General features: G+C 44.9%; 1 protein-coding gene across 1 annotated transcript in view; it reads right to left on the bottom strand.

Annotated features, from left to right (window-relative positions):
- The window catches only part of ARHGAP42 (Rho GTPase activating protein 42), a 520,987-nt gene that overhangs the window by 89,496 nt on the left and 412,377 nt on the right, over positions 1-19,114 (bottom strand). The window contains exons 7-8 of the mRNA XM_040340188.1: positions 7,264-7,368; positions 5,053-5,182 (exon numbers count right to left, since the gene is read on the bottom strand). Coding sequence (XP_040196122.1) covers positions 5,053-5,182; positions 7,264-7,368 — 235 coding nt within the window. The remainder of the gene's footprint in view (positions 1-5,052; positions 5,183-7,263; positions 7,369-19,114) is intronic.

Here is a 19,114-nt window from a genome sequence, read left to right as displayed (position 1 = left end):
TCTGCATGGGCATTCTACACAGCCCCATACACATCAAACTGCAACATCCATTTTTCTGCCTTCAAACACACAGCTTCATGGACAACATGTTCACTTGCTGCCAAATGTATCCTATTGACTTTAAGATGCCATTGTAATGAGATAATCAATGGTATTCACTTAACCTGTCAGGGGTCATAAAGGGCCAATTGATGTATATGGGAACTATTTTGCCTAACAAAATAATTGCTTTTCAGTATCGCCAACCTTTCCATATCGCAAAACAAGAGGGTGACACCGATATTAAGAACTTGCAGCTCCGCAGATTCCTTTGTCACATTCTTGGCTCCATCTTATCGTGCTAAAAACTAGTAGGACTAAACATTTGAGGGTTGCCCAGTGCCCACCCTTCCTGTGCAATAGTCCCTTAATACTGTATTACACCGTGCTATGATGTTAACAAGTTTGAATTATTGGGGGGCTAGGAAGAGGTGGAGGTGTGGGTAGGTAGGCCTAGTAAGGCTAAGTATGAGGTGTGGGTAGGTAGGCTAAGTAAGGCTAATTAAGAGGTGTGGGTAGGTAGGCTAAGTAAGGCTAAGTAAGAGGTGTGGGTAGGTAGGCTAAGTAAGCCTAATTAAGACATGTGGGTAGGCTAAGTAAGCATAAGTAAGAGGTGTGGGTAGGTAGGCTAAGTAAGCCTAAGTAAGAGGTGTGGGTAGGTAGGCTAAGTAAGCCTAAGTAAGAGGTGTGGGTAGGTAGGCTAAGTAAGCCTAAGTAAGAGGTGTGGGTAGGTAGGCCAAGTAAGAAGTGAGGGGTGGGTAGGCTAAGTAAGAGGTGTGGTTAGGTAGGCTAAGTAAGCCTAAGTAAGAGGTGTGGGCAGGTGTGGGCAGGGGCGGACTGACAACTCATGGGGCCCCCGGGCAATAGAAGATTATTGGGCTCACGGGCTTACAGATGGCCACCACGCCAGGAGGCAGTGCAGAGGCAGGGCAGCTAAAATCTCAGGATTTTCACATCAAAAGCATGTTGGTTTTGGACATATCAGGGAAAGATGTTAAAAAAACACAGATTTCTACATATTGTCCCTGGTTTTATTGTGCCTGGCAACCCTGATGGGGCCCCCTAGTGGCATGGGGCCCTCGGGCAGTGCCCAGGAGCGCCAATGGCCAGTCCGCCCCTGGGTGTGGGTAGGTAGGCTAAGTAAGCTTACAGGAAGACAGAACACAGGGAGACCACCACCAGGGCCAGGGTGCTGACACAGGAATCTATCCATAGATTTTCAATTATGTTGAGGTCAGGAGATTGTGAAGGCCATGGCAAAACCTTCAGTTTACGCCTCTTGATGTAATCCCCCGTGGATTTTGAGGTGTGTTTAGGATCATTATCCATTTGTAGAAGCCATCCTCTCTTTAACTTCAGCTTTTTCACAGATGGCATCAAGTTACCATCCAAAATTTGCTGAAATTTTATTGAATCCATTTTTCCTTCTACTCCTGAAATGTTCCCTGTGCCACTGGCTGCAATACAACCCCAAAGCATGATTGATCCACCCCCATGCTTAACAGTTGGACAGAGGTTCTTTTCATTAAATTCTGTGCCCTTTCTTCTCCAAACGTACCTTTGCTCATTCCGGACAAAAAGTTATATTTTAACCTCATCGGTCCACAGAACTTGTTTCCAAAATGCATCAGGCTTGTCTATATGTTCATTTGCAAAGTTCAAACGCTGATTTTTGTGGTGAGGACGTAGAAGAGGTTTTCTTCTGATGACTCTTCCATGAAGACCATATTTGTACAAGTATCTCTTTATAGTGGAATAGTGTACCACAACTCCAGTGTCTGCCAGATCTTTCTGGAGGGATCGTGCAGTCAAACATGGGTTTTGAATTGCTTTTCTCACAATCCTGCTGTTCTGTCTGATATTTTTCTTGGTCTTCCAGATCTTGCTTTAACTTCCACTGTTCCTGATGACTGCCATTTCTTAATTACATTCCGAACAGAGGTTATTGACATCTGAAAACGCTTTGCTATCTTCTTATAGCCTTCTCCAGCTTTGTGAGCGTCAACTATTTTCAGTTTTCTAGACAACTGCTTAGAAGAACCCATGGTGCTGATTGTTGGGGCAAGGTCAGATGAGTCTGGGCATTTAAAAACTTTGAGATTGACATCACCTGGTCTTCCCAGACGATGATTGAGAACAATCCATGACAATGGCAGGTCTCAGCTTTGCAAAGGGGGCAGTGCATGCTATAAATTCTGCAGGGTGCCCAAACTTTTGCAGACGCCATTTTTTTGTTTTCTGTAATTTTGACATATTATAAGAATGTCTCATCTGTAATTTGATGCCTTTTGGAGATGTTTCCATCTTTCCTTGGCTTCGTTATGCACATTAATACAAATTTTTACCTGGGGTGCCCAAACTTTCGATCCCCACTATATTTTCTCAGGTGCACCCATTCCCATATAGTATTTTTTATTTTGTATTTCAGTGTTTGGTTGGATTTTTCCTCTAGCTCAGAGCAATAAATAACAGTATGTTTATCTCCTGTTTTTTTGGTCATGGTTTACTGTACTGGCATTAGATTGTGATAAATTTTAATTGAAAAAATGTTACAGCTATTTCACAAAGAAGCTTAACATTCAGCAATGCATGCCATCAGAAAACACAGTAAGCCATTAATGGGAGCAGAGGACGCAGTAATTGCATGGCTTGTAAGATGTAAATGAGACACCGAAAAATAAAAGGAATGCGTTAACATGCTGAATACCCTCTGCAAAGCCTGGAGCAGATCATGCTGAGCTGTACTGGTAAAAGGCAATGTTTCTTCATGCCGTTCAGGTTCCACAGCTTACAGCAAACATCAACCAGCCATGTAAATGTACTATTTACCTGTCTGTAATTAAAGGGATGAAAGACACAGATTGAGAGACACCTAACTGATGAATGCAAAAGGTGTGCACAGGCTGACTTTAAAGAGGAACAAAACTCTCTCAATCAACATTAACTATTTTTAATCCTTATTAAAGTGGCTCTAAAGCAGGGCTCAAGTCCTGCGGGAACGCATGGGAACGGAGTTCCTGCACTTTTTTCACAGCAGGAATGCAGTTCCCTTTGCAGGACTAAAGCAGCCGAGCCGTCTGAGCCAATCCTTCACTAAGCGGCGATGCCCAGCTCGAGTCACTGTCAGGGGCAGGCGAACCTTTGTAATCCTTTATGTTACTGGTCGCTTCCTGTACATGGATTCATCGGGTAGTGTGCGGGTATTCCGTCACTTCCTCGATGCCGCAATGTCTCCTGGGAGCTTTTGTCATTGTTCCCAGGAGACATTGCGGAGGTCTGCCGCGAGTTATCGCAGGATTTAGAAAGAACTTGCGGCCGGTAACATAAAGGATTTCTAAGGTACAGTGGATCGAAAAAAAAAACATGCGGTTTAGTAATTACGCATATGAGCGTATCATTTTTTTTTTTTTTTTTGGTGGGGGAGTGGATCTTGGGTGGGAGTTCCCACACTTTTTTCCCTAGGACTTGACCCCTGCTCTAAAGGCTGAAGTTTTTTTTTACCTTCATGCATTCTATGTGTACAGTGTGCAGCAATTGCCCCCCCAGCCCCCCCCAATACTTATCTGAGTTCCATCTAAATGCACAAGAGCATCGGCTCTCCAGGGACTCTTCCTCCTCATTGGCTGAGACGGCCATTGGCTCCCGATGATGTCAATCACACCCAGTCAGCCAATGAGGTGAGAGGGGGCAGGGCCAAACCGCAGCTCTATATTTTAATGGACATGTAGAGCAGTGGCTCGGGTGGGTGCCTGCTTGGGTGCCCCCATTGCATACCCATCATCCAGTGGGTATGTCAGCATCTGCACTGTACTCTGGGCACCTGCATCTCCCTTGCCCCCATCCTGCACTCAGTGGGAGCTGTTGGCAAACAAACTGTCACTTGTAAACACAGAACCTGGACTTCTGTGTTTACATGTAATAGTGGTGAGCGGGAAGCAGAGGGCCTGAGCCAGAGGTGGTGGAACTGAGTTCCACCAAGTTCCAGTTGAAAAAAAGCACTGGTCAAAATGATATAAAACATAATGCTGTGAACCAAATAAATAATATTGTAACCAAAAAAGTGTGCTATATAAATCCGCAGTGCAAAGAGTTACATGTATATAAATCAAAAAGTCCAATACACCAAATCAGAAATAAAAAAAATTAAAATCCAAAAAAGTATATCCAAACACCACGTTCTTCCACTCCAGAAATTCTCCCATGGCTGTATAAGATGTTTAATGTAAAGACACCTAGTGCTCCACACAGACATCAGCTTACCATATCGCACTCGTAGTATAAAAAAAGAGTCAGAAATCACTTGTATATAATGGTTAGGAAGCCCACCATACACCGGGCCTCTCCATCTCTCCCCACTCAGGCTCTAGAAGCTGAGAGAAGAAAGAAAAAAAAGAGCGCCACTCTCCCATAGCATACAATCTTTAAGGGGTAATTCATAACAAATGAAAACGCAATTACAGAAACACACAGCAATCGGCATCCGGGAAATCCATACATCCCACAATGCTGTTCACTTACGTCCATGCGTGGTGACATCATGACTTCCAGTCATGCCCTACATGTTTCGTCAGAAATTACGTCACCGGGAACAAATCTCTTTGCACTGTGGATTTATAAATTCACAACATTGTGTTTTATATCATTTTGGCACTGTGGAAGTTTTTATTCATCATAGAATTTATATATGTATATTCAGATTCTAATCTGAGCCCACTTGAACCAGCCCACCAGTAAGCTGTCATCTGTAATCACATCACCCTAGTCTAGGTGAGCCTGCATAAGCCTGGGTGTAAGGTAAGTACTAGGTGAGCCTGTCAAAAATACTGGGTGTAAGGGAAGTATTTTTTTAATTATTTCTGTGTAGTTGTGTGAGTGACACTACAAGTCACTAACCCATTTTCTGTTGAGCAAACAGAGGGGCTCATGAACGTCAGACCCCTTTTGTATACTTTTGGCAGAAATTACAAACCAAGCTCATAAAGGAAGCCACAGAGCTACACCTGTGAGACTCACTTTTTTCCTGGACGTATAAATATCCTTCCATTGTCCGCTGACTGGGGGGTCGGTATTCTTGGTCTGCAGCTTTCATCCTTTGCAATAGTCGATCCATTTCCTGCCGAGTGCTTTCAAAGTTATTCCTTGTCTATAAAAGAAAAGTTTTACCTGGTGATTTCTAGGTCTCACACCATTACTACAAAGACAAATCATGTTGGCTGTGCACCAGATGACCTAGAGGTTAAAGACTTGCATTAAGACAAACTTATTTTTGGCAAAGACAATTTTGGAATTCTTCCTGGACTAAATGACCAACACACATTGAATGCAACCCGGTGTACTTACATACAGTGCATGTATGCATAGTTATAGTAATATCAATTAATTGAATTGATGCTGTTCGAGAGATGTTTTTGATATGCTGATCAGTGGCCGTGCATTCATAAGGGGCGCATGGGTGCCGCTCCCTTTCTCCTGCACTGTTCTATCCCCGAAGATAGATTCATACATTGCATCAGCATCTGATGGGGCACAGAAGCAGCAATTGATGGGCACACTGGCAGCATCTGATGGGGCAGAGTAGCGGCAATTGATGGGCACACTGGCAGCATCTGATGGGGCACACTAGCGGCAATTGATGGGCACAATGGCAGCATCTGATGGGGCACAGTAGCTTGGTTTGATGGGCACAGTGGCTGTGTTTGATGGCACAGTAGCTGCAATTGATGGTTTTTTTTTCAGTTTTTCAGTTTGTTTGTCCCCCCCCCCAAAAAAAATGTTGAGCACCAGCCGCCACTGATGCTGATTCAATTGTTTCAAGCTATTTCTCAGCACCAAATCCATTTGTAATTATATTTTTAATTCTACTGTCAATTCTTCATGTAGGCAGAAAGAGAGTACAAGGTTTACTGAGACGAGCTGCAAGACTATCTGCAGTTGTAATTACAGTCAGCTGTCTTGTCTTTACTATTTCTCTGCATTGGTTCCAATATAATGAGAGCTGTCCATACAAAAGCAGGCTAATTTTCATCAAATATAGTGGTCTCTAAACTTTCCAAATGTAGGGCCAGTTTACCATCCTTTAGGCCAGAGATATGCAATTAGCAGACCTCCAGCTGTTGCAGAACTACAATTCCCATGAGGCATAGCAAGACTCTGACAGCCACAAGCATGACACCCAGAGCCAGAGGCATGATGGGACTTGTAGTTTTGCAACAGCTGGAGGTCCGCTAAATGCATATCCCTGCTTTAGGCTCTAGGGGGACCTGATTGTGGCCAGTGGGGTTAGAAAAATAGGGATGCACCGATACCATTTTTTTTTTTTTACAATACGAGTACCAACACTTTTCTTTTAGTACTCGACGATACCAATTACCGATACCTACCGCAACTGTTTAGTTTACACTTCAGCTGGCAGCAATGGTACAAAGCACTGAAAATTTAGTTATTATTTAAATAAATGTTTTTACATTTTTTTCAATGCAAAACGTGTAAATATATGTTAAAGGTGTAAAAATATTAACGAAAAAATCAAACAAAAAAAAAGTTTTAATTAATAAAAGTTTATAAAATAGAAGTGAACAAAAATAAAAAATCATCAGGAAAATAATTAAATAGAGGAGAATAAGAAGTTAATTAAGGCTATTATAGAGTAATCTAAGGGTTAATAATGAGTTTAAACAGAGACTTCATCTGCAGATCGAAGTTCATCCCTTTGATCTGTAGAGTAAGAAACAAAAAGAAACAATGTTTATTTTTATCTTGTTTCAGGGCTCAGCGATGTTGTTGATAAACATTGCCCAGCTGCTTTTTTTTTTTAAAGATCCAATTGGACTTTTTTAACACTTCAGCTGTCAACAGGGGAACCCTATTGACAGCTAAATGAGTCATTGGTTGTTAAGGATGCGGCGGCCCGCTCCTTAAAAACTGATAATTGCCAGCTTTTTTTTTTTTTTTTTTATATTTTAGCTGTCATTGCAGAAAATAAATATCCCAGAAGTGACCAAATACCACCAAAAGAAAGCTCTATTTGTGGGTACAAAATGATAAAAAATTTTGTTTGGGTACAGTGTAGCATGACCGCGCAATTGTCATTCAAAGTGCAACAGCGCTGAAAGCTAAAAATTGGTCTGGGCGGGAAGGTGTATAAGTGCCCTGTATGGAAGTGGTTAAAAAACAAATGGCTAACGTCAATATAAATTTCAAAGGTTCAATTATTCAGGAACTTACGTTTTGCAAATTGAATTGCAGCTGCTCTTTGTACGGTGTAAATTCTCTGGCCAGCTCGTATCCCTCATGATAGAAGGTAAAGAGACCCTGGAGGAACGCCAGAAGCTGCAAAGGTAAAAAATAAAAATAAAAAGAACAGGCAATGAATACTCCAGACTGGATAAGGTAAACAGCAGAGTCTCAGATTTACTACAGATAAACAGCCACTTGCAATTAATGGCATATCATTCGTTTTAAAAGAAGTCGGCTTCAAGGTTCAATTAAAAAGGGAAAAAAAAAGTTAAATATGACTTTGGCATGAAGATGAGTAGCCGGCAATCCGTTCCATAGGGAAAGTGTCCTTAAATCCATGATTTCGACTGCAAAGAAAAACGAATGTTATAATTCAACATTTCACCTCAGCAGCCATCCGCAAATAAATTATTTCAAGTGCTCACTGGTTAGATTACAAGATTTTGTTAAGCCTGTAATTGTGAACCATAAATATCGCTCGTCCTCAGCGGTGGAGGACATATTGGTTATCTGCGCGTTGTAAAAGCTGGCACGCTGGAAAACAACACGCATTTGTCAAGAGGAAGATGGAAAACAGAATACCCAGGGTGGATTTTATTCTGAAATTTGAATATCTAGAATTGTACAAGTTCACAGGAGCACTATTATATTGTATTCTTTTATTGTATTATTATACATTATTTTATATGTTAAAGCATACGAATATGTACATATATTTAGGTTAAATGTGTGTGTGTGTGTGTGTGTATATATATATATACACACACACACAGATAAAGGCCCGGATTCTCGTACTTCGGCGCATAGTTATTCCCACGTAGCGTATCGAATATAGGCTACGCCGATGTCGCGCAGAGCGGTGAGCACAGTGGGCTGGATTCAAGTAGATTTGCGCATTTATTACGGAGGCGCAGGGCAACGATTTTGCCCTGAGCCCCCGCAATTTTTTTGCGCTGCCCTCGATTCACGGAGCAGAAGCTCCGTAAATTGCGCGGGCGCGCCGGCAAAATTCCCGGCACAACCGCGCGCAATTTAAATGATCCCGTAGGGGGCAGGAATCATTTAAATTAGGCGCGTTCCCGCGCCGATCGTAGAGCGCATGCTCCGTCGGGAAACTTTCCCGACGTGCATTGCGGCAAATGACGTCGCAAGGACGTCATTTGCTTCAAAGTGAACGTGAATGGCGTCCAGCGCCATTCACGAATCACTTACGCAAACTACGTAAAATTCAAATTTGGCGACGCGGGAACGACGGGTATACGTAACATTGGCTGCCCCTAATAGCAGGGGCAGCCTTACGCAAAAAACGCTGTACGGAAACGACGTAAATTGCGTACGCAGGGCTCACGCAACGTTGTGAATCGGTGTTAGTATGCAATTTGCATACTATATGCTGAGCACAACGGGAATGCCACCTAGCGGCCATCGCAAGAATGCAGCCTAAGATATGCGGGCATAAAAGCCTTATGCCGCGCAGATCTTAGGCTGCAGTCGGCGTAACGAGGTTCCTGAATCAGGAGCACTCGTTACGCCGGGGCAAGTAAGCAATTGCGCTGTGTAACCTATGGTTACACAGGCGCAATTGCTTCTTGAATCCACCCCAGTATTCACAAAGTACTTGCTCCCAACGTTGCGCCAGCATAACGTAAATTCTTCGGCGTAAGCCGGCCTAATTCAAAGTAGGTGGAAGTGGGCGTGATCCATTTAAATGAACCGTGACCCCATGCAAATGATGGGCCGAATGAATGGCGCATGCGCCGTCCCGTGGACGCATCCCAGTGCGCATGCTCAGAATCACGTAGGAAATACTCCCTAAGATACATCGAATCACTGCCTACGACGTGAACGTAACCCACGCCCAGCCCTATTCACGTACTACTACGTAAACGACATAAAATACGACGGCTGTTCCCTGGTCCATACCTTAACGTGACTTACACCTGCTTTATGAGGCTTAACTTTACGCCGGACGTACGTCTTACGTAAACCTTGTATCTTAATGCGCCGGGCGCAAGTACGTTCGTGAATCGGCGTATCTCACTCATTTGCATATTCAAATCGTAAATCAATGGGAGCGCTCCTTGCGGCCAGCGTAAATATGCGCCCAGGCGTAGGAAACTTACGTCGGTGGTAGGAAGCCTATTTTCAGGCGTATCTAGTTCTATGGGCACGGCGCACAGATACGACGGCGCACATTGACACTTACGCGGCGTATCTCGAGATATGCCGGCGTAAGTGCTACGAGAATCCAGGCCATAGTATCTAGATGTAGAAATAACACATGAGTGACCATATATAAATAAAAATAAAAATAAAAAATCGCTGAGCCAGAGTCAGCTCAATCAAAAAACAAAATGTAGAGTATAAAAACTCAATGTGTGTTCATAAACAAATCAATAAGAAATATATATTATAAAATTGAAAAAAGTCCCCAAAAGAAAGTCCAAAAACACTAGGAAGTGAATCCAAATCTGTGGTTTAAAGTTGGGACAATGTCCAAGTGAAAGAATTCAGGCTTGACCCTTACCAGAAGTATAGATCCCAGGGGATCAAGAAGAGCCATCCATACTGTAGCCACAAATATGTGGAGCGGTCCTATGTGGAGCGATACAGGGGTTCCTACTTCCGTAGACTCAGCCCAGTGAGAAGTAAAAGGAAAAAAAAGGAAAACAAAAATAGTGCAAAAACGGATGATAAGCAGACACAGACTAACTCCCAGTGGCTAAAGTTGACAGACACTGTGCAGTAAAGCTGGAGTCCCACCACCAAACGAACCTTTTTAATTGTAAGTGCTCTACTTTCTTTTTTAATTAAACTTTGATGGTATTTCACTATGAGAGCTTGCATATCTTTCATGTTTCCTGGTTACCTGACCTCTGGATCAAAATGACCTGCTTGACAAGCGCCTTCCTGCTGTAGATCGTTACACACTGACATGCAAAACTGATCCTTTGAGGGTCGCTTATCTTTGGTAAGGGTCAGTGTGTTCGTTTGGTGGTGGGACTCCAGCTTTACTGCACAGTGTCTGTCAACTTTAGCCACTGGGAGTTAGTCTGTGTCTGCTTATCATCCGTTTTTGCACTATTTTTGTTTTCCTTTTTTTTCCTTTTACTTCTCACTGGGCTGAGTCTACGGAAGTAGGAACCCCTGTATCGCTCCACATAGGACCGCTCCACATATTTGTGGCTACAGTATGGATGGCTCTTCTTGATCCCCTGGGATCTATACTTCTGGTAAGGGTCAAGCCTGAATTCTTTCACTTGGATATTGTCCCAACTTTAAACCACAGATTTGGATTCACTTCCTAGTGTTTTTGGACTTTCTTTTGGGGACTTTTTTCAATTTTATAATATATATTTCTTATTGATTTGTTTATGAACACACATTGAGTTTTTATACTCTACATTTTGTTTTTTGATTGAGCTGACTCTGGCTCAGCGATTTTTTATTTTTATTTTTATTTATATATGGTCACTCATTTATTATTATTTTTAGCGCAACTCCCACTTTTTAACTACTGATTTATATGCTGTATAACATTTTGAGTCTGCTGCTTTTTTAAGTTTCTTTTTGGTATGCGCATTTTTTCACTTTTTATATAGAAATAACACATATTATTGTTATTATTATTATTATAATTATATTATTATTATAATACACTGGGCTTTTTTTTCAGCAGGAACGTGGGGGAACGCAGTTCCGGTACCTCCAGCTCTGAATGTATGTAATGACAAGTGGTGCTGGGTTGTACTGGAGGGTCTATTGTTGCTGGAGGGTATCTATTTTTACAGGCTGAGGGTATATTGTTGCTGAGGAGGTCAGTTGTCGCTGTAGGGGGATCTATTGTTGCTGGGGGGCTCTTATGCTTTTGGGAGACAATCGTTGCTGGGAGACTGTTGAGGGAGGGGTCTATTGTTGCTAGCTGTTCAAAGTCTATTGTTGCTGGGGGAGCTCTATTGTTGCTGGCTACAGGGGATCTATTTTACTTCCTATCATATAAAAATTACTTAGCACCACAAATTAATACTTGGTTCTGTATCCATTACTGAGAGGTGGGTAGAGAGTGGAACCAAGGAATGGTGCCCGGAGGTGGGTAGGGAGTGGAACCAAAGAATGGTGCTCGGAGGTAGGTAGGGGGTGGAACCAAGAAATAGTGCTCAGAGGTGGTTAGGGAGTGGAACCAAGGAACAGTGCTCAGAGGTGGGTAGGGAGTGGAACCAAGAAATGGTGCTCGGAGGTCGGTAGGGAGTGGAATCAAGGAATGGTGCTCAGAGGTGGGTAGGGAATGGAACCAAGAAATGGTGCTCGGAGATGGGTAGGGAGTGGAACCAAGGAATAGTGCTCAGAGGTAGGTAGGGGGTGGAACCAACGAATAGTGTTCGGAGGTGGGTAGGGAATGGAACCAAGAAATGGTGCTCGGAGATGGGTAGGGAGTGGAACCAAGGAATGGTGCTCAGAGGTAGGTAGGGGGTGGAACCAATGAATGGTGCTTGGAGGTGGGTAGGGCATGGAACCAAGAAATGGTGCTCAGAGATGGGTAGGGAGTGGAACCAAGGAATGGTGCTCAGAGGTAGGTAGGGGGTGGAACCAACGAATGGTGTTCGGAGGTGGGTAGGGGGTGGACACAACAGGTGACTCGGAAATAGGGAGTTCCTGCACCTATTCTCTGAGAAAAAAAGCCCTGATTATACACGATTTATATAGCACCAACATTTTATGTAGCGCTTTACAGGGTTAATTTGGGGCTGTGCACCCACATACTGTAGATGCAGCCATTGGGGTAGATTCAGGTAGGGGCGCACATAGTTACGACGGCGCAGTGTATTGTATTTACGCTAACTTACAGGAGCAAGTGCAATATTCACAAAGCACTTGCTCCGTAAGTTGCGGCGGCTTAGCGTAAATGGGGCCGGCGTAAGCGCGCGTAATTCAAATGTGGAAGGGGGGCGTGTTTTATGTAAATCTATGATGACCTGACGTGATTGACGTCCGTGTACATATCCCAATGTGCATTGCTCCCAAGTTTGGCGCAACGACGTATTGGTTTCGACGTGAACGTAAATTACGTCCAGCCCTTTTTGCGAACGACTTACGCAAACGACGTAAAAAAATTCAAATTTCGAAGCGGGAACGACGTCCATACTTAACATTGGCTGCGCCACCTAATAGCAGGAGCAACGTTACGACGAAAACGACTTACGCAAACGACGTAAAAAACTACCGCCCGGCGCTCATGGGCACTGATGAGACTGCATTGATGGGCACTGGTGAGGCTGCATTGATGGGCACTGGTGAGGATGAGCTGATGGTTACTGATGAGGATGAGCTGATGGGCACTGGCGAGGCTGCATTGAGGGGCATTGGTGAGTAATACACTTTTCAAATGTGCTTTAAAATGCATGGTTTTTCCTTTTATGAACAAGAAAATAATGACGTTGGTATGAAATCATTTCCAGGGCTGGTTTTTATTCTCAATCCAGCCCTGACTGCAGACATGGTACAGGAGATGTCAGAGACTGCGGAAATGATACAAGCGATGGTCAGAGACTGTGGACATACTACATGAGATGAGACAATCGCCACCTGTCCTCCCAGCATTCTTATTCATTGGAGAAGCGGAGGCAGGGGGAGGATCTGAGAAACCTCCAGGCTGGCTGTTGCCCGGGATATTTTCCGGGATTCTCCATGGGACAAAGGCTCCCCGGGACATCAGTCAGTTTCCTGTGAATGTCCCGGGAAATCTGTGAGTCTTGGCAACTATGCATTTTGTTTGGCTCCCTCCCCTTCCACGTTGTTCCCTAATATGCAGTGCTTTAACTGGGCCGGAACGCGGCGGTACTCAGTACCGCCACTTCCAAAAATGGCCCTGGAGAGTACCAGCACCTCTCCGTGCGCCCAGTACATGGGTTTACAGTACCGGAACGCAGCCGGTGGGCTTGTCGAGTTGCGGGCCGGTAATGTGTGTCAGACAGGCAGCGCAGTCACAATAGAAACTGTATGCCGCCCCGCCGGAGCCGACTCACTGCTGCCGAGTGCGCTCCTGGCTCCCTTTCCTCTGTCCTGTCACTCCTGTCCTGTGCGTTTCCTCGACCCCCCCCCCCAATGGAGGAGAGTTGGTTCATTCCCCGGCGTGCGCCGCGTGACGTCACGCCGGAGGTGAGAGGTGAGAGGAGGACTCGCGCAGGGAGCTGTGTCGGCGGCAAGGAAAGAAGCCCAAGTCACGAGGAGCCTCAGCTCAGCCTGCGTCTACAGTTCCTAGTGCTGCTACTGTCTGGATCCTGGACTCAGGACTGCAACAGAAGAAAGTAAGAAAATAATTGACTGTATTGGAGGGAGGGGGGGGGGGTTGGACTGAGGTGACCATCAGTTTTTTAATAAAAAAATGGCAGAAAAAAATATTTTTGAGTTATTTTGAGCTTGCCTTCTCTAACTAAAAAAAACCCCCCCATTAATTGCAGCCTCACTGTGCCACCAAACGCAGCCACTGTGCCCATCAAACGCAGCCACTGTGCCCATCAAACGCAGCCACTGTGCCATCAATTGTCGCCACTCTGCCCATCACACGCAGCCACTGTGCCACCAAACGCAGCCACTGTGCCATCACATGCAGCCACTGTGCGAACACACGCAGCCACAGTGCCATCAATTGTCGCCACTGTGCCATCACATGCAGCCACTGTGCCAACTCACACTGCCACTGTGCCATCAATTGTTGCCACTGTGCCCATCACACGCAGCCACTGTGCCCATCACACGCAGCCACTGTGCCCATCACACGCAGCCACTGTGCCCATCACACGCAGCCACTGTGCCCATCACACGCAGCCACTGTGCCATCACACGCAGCCACTGTGCCACCATCAATTGTCGCCACTGTGCCCATCTAATGCAGCCACTGTGCCCATCAAATGCAGCCACTGTGCCCATCGCACGCAGCCAAGGGTATTTTCATGTTCAGTATTGGGGGGGGGGGTGTAGCACCGGCGCCTAATAGAGTACCGGCACCTCTTTTGGCCCACTTAAAGCACTGCTAATATGGCATATGCACAGTCGTGCCTATTATTATTATATTGGATTTATATAGAGCCAACAGTTTGCGCAGCGCTTTAGAACATCAGGGAAGACAGTACAGTTACAATACAAATCATACACTTGATTTGGAGATGCCCAAAGCTTCACAGATATTGGGAGGAAGTATCACAGTATATCACTAGAGTGGCACAGGTACCAGTCCCACTGGACCCCCTAATATACCTGTTAGGGGCCATTGATCCTGGAGAGTTTACAAAAGGAAAGTACCATATGGTAACAAGACTGTTGTATTTGGCAAGAAAACTCATTGCACGTTATTGGATGGCCCCCGGGGTCCCCACAGGGAAGCAATGCATTGCATATGTCAACTCCCTGTTGGGCAGAGAACACCTGGCCTACAAACGAAGGAAAGCAGAGGGTAAATTTGAGGAGATTTGGTATTCCTGATGGAGAGATGCGAGTGTTGGCTCAGTCGGGACCCGAAAAACCTGTACACACAGGCCCAGATTCACAAAGGAGATACGCCGTCGTATCTCTGAGTTGTGCCGTCGTATTCTTAGAATCAGTTACGCATAGATTTCTATTAGATCCGACAGGCGTAAGTCTCTTACGCCGTCGGATCGTAACTGCATATTTACGCTGGCTGCTAGGGGCGTGTACGCTGATTTACGCCTAGAAATATGTAAATCAGCTAGATACGCGAATTCAGGAACGTACGCCCGGCCGACGTAGTACAGTTACGCCGTTTGCGTTAGGCTTTTCCCGGCGTAAAGTTACCCCTGCTATATGAAATGAGAGAGTGGGTAACCGCTCAAAGAGAACCAGGTAATCTGATTCCTGTGGTCCGAGCCAAGGGTGCAGGCAGTGCAATCAAAATGCAGGTTAGGATGAAGGAAAAAAGCTGGGACAGCCGCACTCCAAAAAAACTCCTCCTTTAATTAAAAATCACAAAATACATGCCACAGCAAAAAACAGCACAACAAAAGAAAAGCTGACGTTTCGCACTATGCCTTAGTGCTTCTTCATAGCTATGAAGAAGCACTAAGGCATAGTGCGAAACGTCAGCTTTTCTTTTGTTGTGCTGTTTTTTGCTGTGGCATGTATTTTGTGATTTTTAATTAAAGGAGGAGTTTTCTTTGGAGTGCGGCTGTCCCAGCTTTTTTCCTTCATCCTAACTTACCCCTGCTATATGGTGGCGTACATGCGGCGTACCAATGTTAAGTATGGACGTCGTTCCCGCGTCAAATTTTGAATATTTTATGTCGTTTGCGTAAGTCGTCTGTGAATGGGGCTGGACGTATTTTACGTTCACGTCAAAACCAATACGTCCTTGCGGCGTATTTGGAGCAATGCACACTGGGATATGTCCACGGACGGCGCATGCACCGTTCGTGAAAAACGTCAATCACGTCGGGTCATGGTTACGCCGGCCTATTTATGCTACGCCGCCGCAACTTACGGAGCAAGTGCTTTGAGAATACAGCACTTGCCCGTCTAAGTTGCGGAGGCGTAACGTAAATCGGGTACGTTACGCCCATGCAAAGATACGCCGCTGTACGAGAATCTGGCCCACAGAATCTGTGAGGGGGTGAGAAATATGGTTTTGCTACTTTGCAGAGCAAAACATCTTTTAAATAAAAAAATAAAAATAGAATCAATATACAATTGTAAGGGGGAAAAATTAAAGTTAGTTTAGGGCGAATGTAAATTTTAAGTATATAACTTATAACGCCTTCAGCAACAAACCTAAATACCACTAGATGGCAGCAGGTTATAACATACAGAAATTCGAGCTTTTCCGAGACGGTATACATGCACCAAAATCCATCAAATAAAACAAATGCCATTATCCCCTGCTATTTCCCAGCAGGGAAGATTATGAGGGAGTTTGTTTAACCTCTTACTAGAGCCCTCAACCTAGTTTATTAGCGGAATCTTCAAGTGGGGCCGTCTCCGAAGGCTGTATCTTTGAGTCTTTCTATTGTAGATAGGACATAACCAACAAGAAATAATGGGGGAAAACAGGGCAAAGCTTGCTACTGATTGAGCATGAACTTGTTTCGTACATACACTAACAGGCCCCGTCCTGAGGGTTTATATTATATTATATGTATGGGGTGATGAACTTCTACAGCACTGTAAGCAATACGCAGCTTCAACATAAACAGTAATGTGATGATAGTTTAGGTTTGATAGAAATCTAGTCATTTTCTTTCATTCAAACATCTGGTTGAATGAAAAAAAAACAATGTATGACCAGCCTAAAGCTGGGTACACATTGACCGAAAATCGACTTTTGTTCAGTGTGTACAGCTGTCTCTCCAATAGAAGCCTGTTTTTTAAAGCACCTAATTAGAGCCATAGGTTCTAATTAGGTCAAAAAAGGTGACCTGCGAGCGCCATGCTTAATGAATATTCGCTTTCCTAACACTGAACCGCCTCTCTGCCAATAAGGAGCTTGGGTCTGTTACCCGACACCTGATTGGCTGAAACGACAGGCGCTGTGATTGGACGCCTATCGGGAGGAGACGAATGGAGGACACGCTGTCACCCGCTGCCCCACTAAGACAGGGTAGGTGCCGGTCAGACGGCAAGCAAGCAGGGGGTCACAGTGGCAGCGCCTGATGGCACAGTGGCGGCATCTGATGGCACAGTGGCGGCATCTGATGGCACAGTGGCAGCATTTGATGGGCACAGTGGCAGCATTTTATAGGACAGTGGCAGCATTTGATGGGCACAGTGGCAGCATTTGATGGGCACAGTGGCAGCGTGTGATGGGAACAGTGGCAGCGTGTGACTGGCACAGTGGCAGTGTTTGACGTGCACAGTTGCTGTGTTTGACGGCACAGTGGCAGCATTTGATGGGCACAGTGGCAGCATTTGATGGGCACAGTGGCAGTGTGTGATGGGCACAGTGGCAGCATTTTATGGAAGTATGGAGTAGACTCTGATGTAAAGGGGGAACACTGTGGCTTCTGGTGTAGAGGGGAACTCTGATGTAAGGGGTGCTCTGAGAACCCTGGTTTGTCTTACTGTACATTCTCAGAGGCAGGTGAACGAAGGGGGAGACTTCAGTCACAGACAGGGATGGATGGTGAGCTCACTCACCCCTTGGCAGTCAGCACCTCTTATTCAGATGTATCTGAAGCTGCTGGACTTTAAATTTCCAGCCCCAACTTTCCTTTTCTGAGGAACAGCTCCGGTAATGGAGTGTGAACAGATACAGAGGGGTAGGGGTGTTTGGGGGGGGGGGGGGGTTAGTGTTGGCTTTGGGCAGTGTATTAGAGAGTGCAACAGACACTCTCAGCTCAGACAACTGCAGCCAACAACCCTGCTGCAGAGCCATAGTCCAGTCTAAATAATGTGTCCGGGTTTCAGGCAGTCAGAAACCCCGGACGCATGACTCCAAACCCGAACTGTCCATATGAATCCTGGACAGGTGGCAACCCTAGTACCAGCATAGGGATATGCAATAAGGGATAGAAGAAGATAAAAACAGCGGCCCAGATTCACGTAGATCGGCGCAAAATTGTGCGGGCGTAACGTATCTGATTTACGTTGCGCCTCCGCAACTTACACGGGCAAGTGCTGAATTCTCAAAGCACTTGCTCCGTAAGTTGCGGTGGCGTAGCGTAAATCACCCGGCGGAATTCAAATTCGGCGGGTAGGGGGCGTGTATGATTTAAATCAAGCACGTCCCTGCGCCGAACGAACTGCGCATGCGCCGTCCGTAAAAAATATATCAGGGTGCATTGCTCCAAATGACGTTGCAAGGACGTCATTGGTTTCGACGTGAACGTAAATGACGTCCAGCCCCATTCACGGACGACTTACGCAAACGACATAACTTTTTAAAATTTCGACGCGGGAATGACGGCCATACTTAACATTGGCTGCGCCTTATATAGCAGGGGAAACTTTACGCCGGGAAAAGCCTAACGTAAACGTCGTAACTTTACTGCGTCGGCCGTGCGTACGTTTGGGAATTCGCGTATCTAGCTAATTTCCATACTCGACCCGGAATTCGACGGAAGCGCCACCTAGCGGTAAAAACAAAATGCAGTTTAGATCCGACGGCGTAAGAGACTTACGCCGTCGGATCTAATGGATATCTATGCGTAACTGATTCTAAGAATCAGTCGCATAGATACGACGGCGCAACGCAGAGATACGACGGCGTATCTATAGATACGCCGGCGTATCTCGGTTGTGAATCTGGGCCAGCATTTTATGGGAAAAAGAATGTCAATTGTCTGTGATATAAAATGCTTTAGCAAGCTAAATGTCATTCAGTTAGGGTTTAAATCTACAATAATGAAGTTAGACATGACTTCATGATTTTCCAGTTGTGTATTAATCACTACTGCAGGCTACTTGTGTAGCTTACAAATATGGAAATATTTGTTCCATCTGTTTATCTGCCAATTACAGCAATGAAACCAAATAGGGAGCTGCAAAAAATCACCTTTGTTGTGAAAAGGCCTACAGTCATTAAAAATGAAATACACCCGCGTGGAAATTGTGGACGTTTTCACTACATTTGAGTAGGAAAACATTAGACCTCTATTGAATAACTGCCTACAGATGAAGATGAGAAAACACAAGAAAATTTTGCATTTTCATTCAAAAAAAATATCAATAGATGTAATGGTGTATTGCAGAAAAAGTAAGTACAACCTTGGCTTTAGAAGCTGGCATTGCCTCCTTTAGCAAAAAGGCCTTCTTGTACAATGAGGGAAAAAAGTGATCGAAGGGATGATGGATGGGGCCATGTGCCATCCAATCTTGAGTGAGAACCTCCTTCTCT

The sequence above is a fragment of the Rana temporaria genome, chromosome 2 (genome assembly GCF_905171775.1).
Source record: "Rana temporaria chromosome 2, aRanTem1.1, whole genome shotgun sequence".
Classification (NCBI taxonomy): Eukaryota; Metazoa; Chordata; class Amphibia; order Anura; family Ranidae; genus Rana; species Rana temporaria.
Note: the sequence above shows the minus strand (reverse complement) of the source record. Positions and strands in the feature narration are given on the sequence as shown.